General features: G+C 33.9%; 1 protein-coding gene across 1 annotated transcript; it reads right to left on the minus strand.

Annotated features, from left to right (window-relative positions):
• Positions 1-1,364: 1,364 nt before the first annotated feature.
• On the minus strand, positions 1,365-1,895 carry LOC140968172 (uncharacterized). Its single transcript, XM_073429043.1, has one exon. The coding sequence runs from the start codon at positions 1,893-1,895 to the stop codon at positions 1,365-1,367; it is 531 nt and encodes a 176-aa protein (XP_073285144.1).
• Positions 1,896-2,864: the final 969 nt, after the last annotated feature.

Consider the following 2,864-nt stretch of genomic DNA (forward strand, 5'->3'; position numbering starts at 1 on the left):
TTAAATTAGATAACATATTACAAATACCATTTCAAATATTTGAACAGTCATATTCATCCCATAAATTATCAATTAAAGCATTCTGTAATGCATAGTGAGCGTATGTTGATATCTTAATTTCGGAGTTTGACAAATTAAAGCGTAAAAAGTTTGAACAACTGATCGAAAAAACTGAAAATAACTAAACTGAAGATTCTTAAACTGATAGTTGCACGAACTGAAGATTAGTGTGTATAATCAAAGGCAACTGAACTCGGCTAAGCTAACTGAACTGTGTAGTCAATTAGACTATCAGTTAAGACTGATATTTTACACAACATCCAGTTTATTCTATAAGCTATGATATTTGATGAATCAGCTTGACACGTAATCAGTTAAGGAACGTATCTATCAANGTACAGATACAGACTGCAACATATAGTGGAAACGCAACATTTCAGAAAAGCTGCAGTGTACGAATGTCAGAGGAATGTTGACGTGGCTATACAACGGATATAAAGATTCAAAACGCATTCATTGTTATTTTTGGAAACAAAGCCTATAAATAGCCGAAAAGATCAGCTGAAGACAAGTTACGAAGTTACTAAGTTAAAAAGTTTGCAAACAAGTTTTCAAAAGCTCACACTTATGATTCACATTCATTGCTTTCTGGCTATACTTTGAGCTTAAAGCACAAACACTTATTGTTATATTATTCGATCTTGTATAGATCAGTTGTGCTAAGAAAGTTACAAATCAGTTAAGTACTGATAAGTTGTATTTGATAATAAGAGTTTCAGTTTTGGCTGTGTTTAAGTTCAAACTGAAGTGGGTTTGTACAATTTATTGTATAGATCAAAATCTTTTAATGAATATCCTATCTTCGAAATAGAAGGGGTGACGTAGTAGTATTTGAAATCTCCGAACATCCAAAAATCTTGTGTTATTTCCTTATCAGTTTTATTCTATCTGTCTTTCAGTTATTTTCGCACTTTCATCAAGTTAACTGATTGATATTGACAACAAGATTCGCGAATTCAGTTTATCACCAAACTAATTCATATATCGAAGAAGTTGTATAAATTGTGAAGTGTTTATTCAACCCTCCCTTCTAAACACTTCTTCACTTCCAACCGATCCTAACATCATCTTTGTCTTTTATTTTTTTTTTATATCGAGCGAGAAATTCTCGAAACCTGATATGCTCATTGACAGCCATTTCTACCATTGGATTCGGTGCTTCCCTAGCATCTTGAATTTGGTTCACTAAGATCACGTTCATCTTCGATTATCATATTGTGCATTATAGTACATGCTTTCATTATATAATTCAAAAGATTTTTCTTCCAAAAACGTGCTGGAGATGTCACAATAGCAAATCGTGATTAAAGAACGCCAAATGCACGCTCCACATCTTTCCTGCATGACTCTTGTTTCATCGCAAAATACTGTTTCTTTGGACCACGCGGATCATGGATAGTTTGCACAATAGTTGACCATTTCGGATAAATACTATCAGCTAAATAATATCCAGTTACATATTCTTTTGTTCCAATAGTATAATGAGCTGGAGGAGCAATTCCTTGTGCAAGATTGGAAAATAGGCTGGAAGACTCTAAAACATTTATATCATTATTCGTTCCAGGCATATCAAAATATGCATGCCATATCCAAATATCGTAATCAGCTACTGCTTCTAAAATGATTGTTGGAGAACCACAGCGACCTGCATATTGTCCCGCCCAAGTCGTCAGGCAATTTTTCCACCTCCAATGCATAGAGTCGAGACTTCCCAAAATTCCAGAAAAACCTCGTTGTTTGCCAATATAGAGAAGTCTAGCAACATCGTTGGAAGTAGGTGATCTCAAGTATTGCTCCGCAAAAACTTCCACTATAGCTCGACAAAAGTGTTGCATACACTGAATTGTAGTAGATTCTCCTATTTATATGTATTCATCAGTAGCATCCACAGCTAAGACATATGCTAGTGTTCTCAATGAAGCAGTTGCTTTTTTATTAGTCGATAGACCGAGCCATCCCAAACTATCACTTCTTTGTATTAAATAAACATTGTGATTCTTTACGACATTTACTATTTGAAGAAAAAGATTTGGAGACATTCGAAATCTTCGTCGGAACATTGTTCATTATAGACTGGATTTTCAGCAAAATAGTAGTTAAACAACTTATGATCAGCAATTTNTAGTAGATTATCCTATTTATATGTATTCATCAGTAGCATCCACAGCTAAGCCATATGCTAGTGTTCTCAATGAAGTAGTTGCTTTTTTATTAGTCGATAGACCGAGCCATCCCAAACTATCACTTCTTTGTATGAAATAAACATTGTGATTCTTTACGACATTTACTAATGAAGAAAAAGATTTGGAGACATTCGAAATCTTCGTCGGAACATTGTTCATTATAGACTGGATTTTCAGCAAAATAGTAGTTAAACAACTTATGATCAGCAATTTCACGTTCGCGTCGGATGACTATGTGACCTGGAATTGACCCTCCGTATGTGACTTCTTGTTCTTGTTGGATGAAGTAGGCAGCAACTAAATCTTGTTCTCAAGCTATAGTTGATAGTATTGTTCTTCTTCTATTTTCAAAGTTTTCGACAAACTGAATATCATCTTCATTATTTGACAATGAAGATGAGCTAGATGAGTTTGCATTAAATAGAGAATATGGATTCATTTTTAATTTAGAAATAAGGTAAAATCTGTAGGAAAGTATGATACTATAGTTACATTATATAGATGTGTCTTTTATCGGTAGATGAGTGTGATTTTGGTAGATGAGTTTGGTAGATGCTTTTTGGTCTGTTAGATGAGTTTGGACTGGTAAATATGTTTTTGACTAGTATATGAGTTTGGTAG

This window comes from Primulina huaijiensis, unplaced genomic scaffold (genome assembly GCF_012295235.1).
Source record: "Primulina huaijiensis isolate GDHJ02 unplaced genomic scaffold, ASM1229523v2 scaffold32475, whole genome shotgun sequence".
Taxonomy (NCBI): Eukaryota; Viridiplantae; Streptophyta; class Magnoliopsida; order Lamiales; family Gesneriaceae; genus Primulina; species Primulina huaijiensis.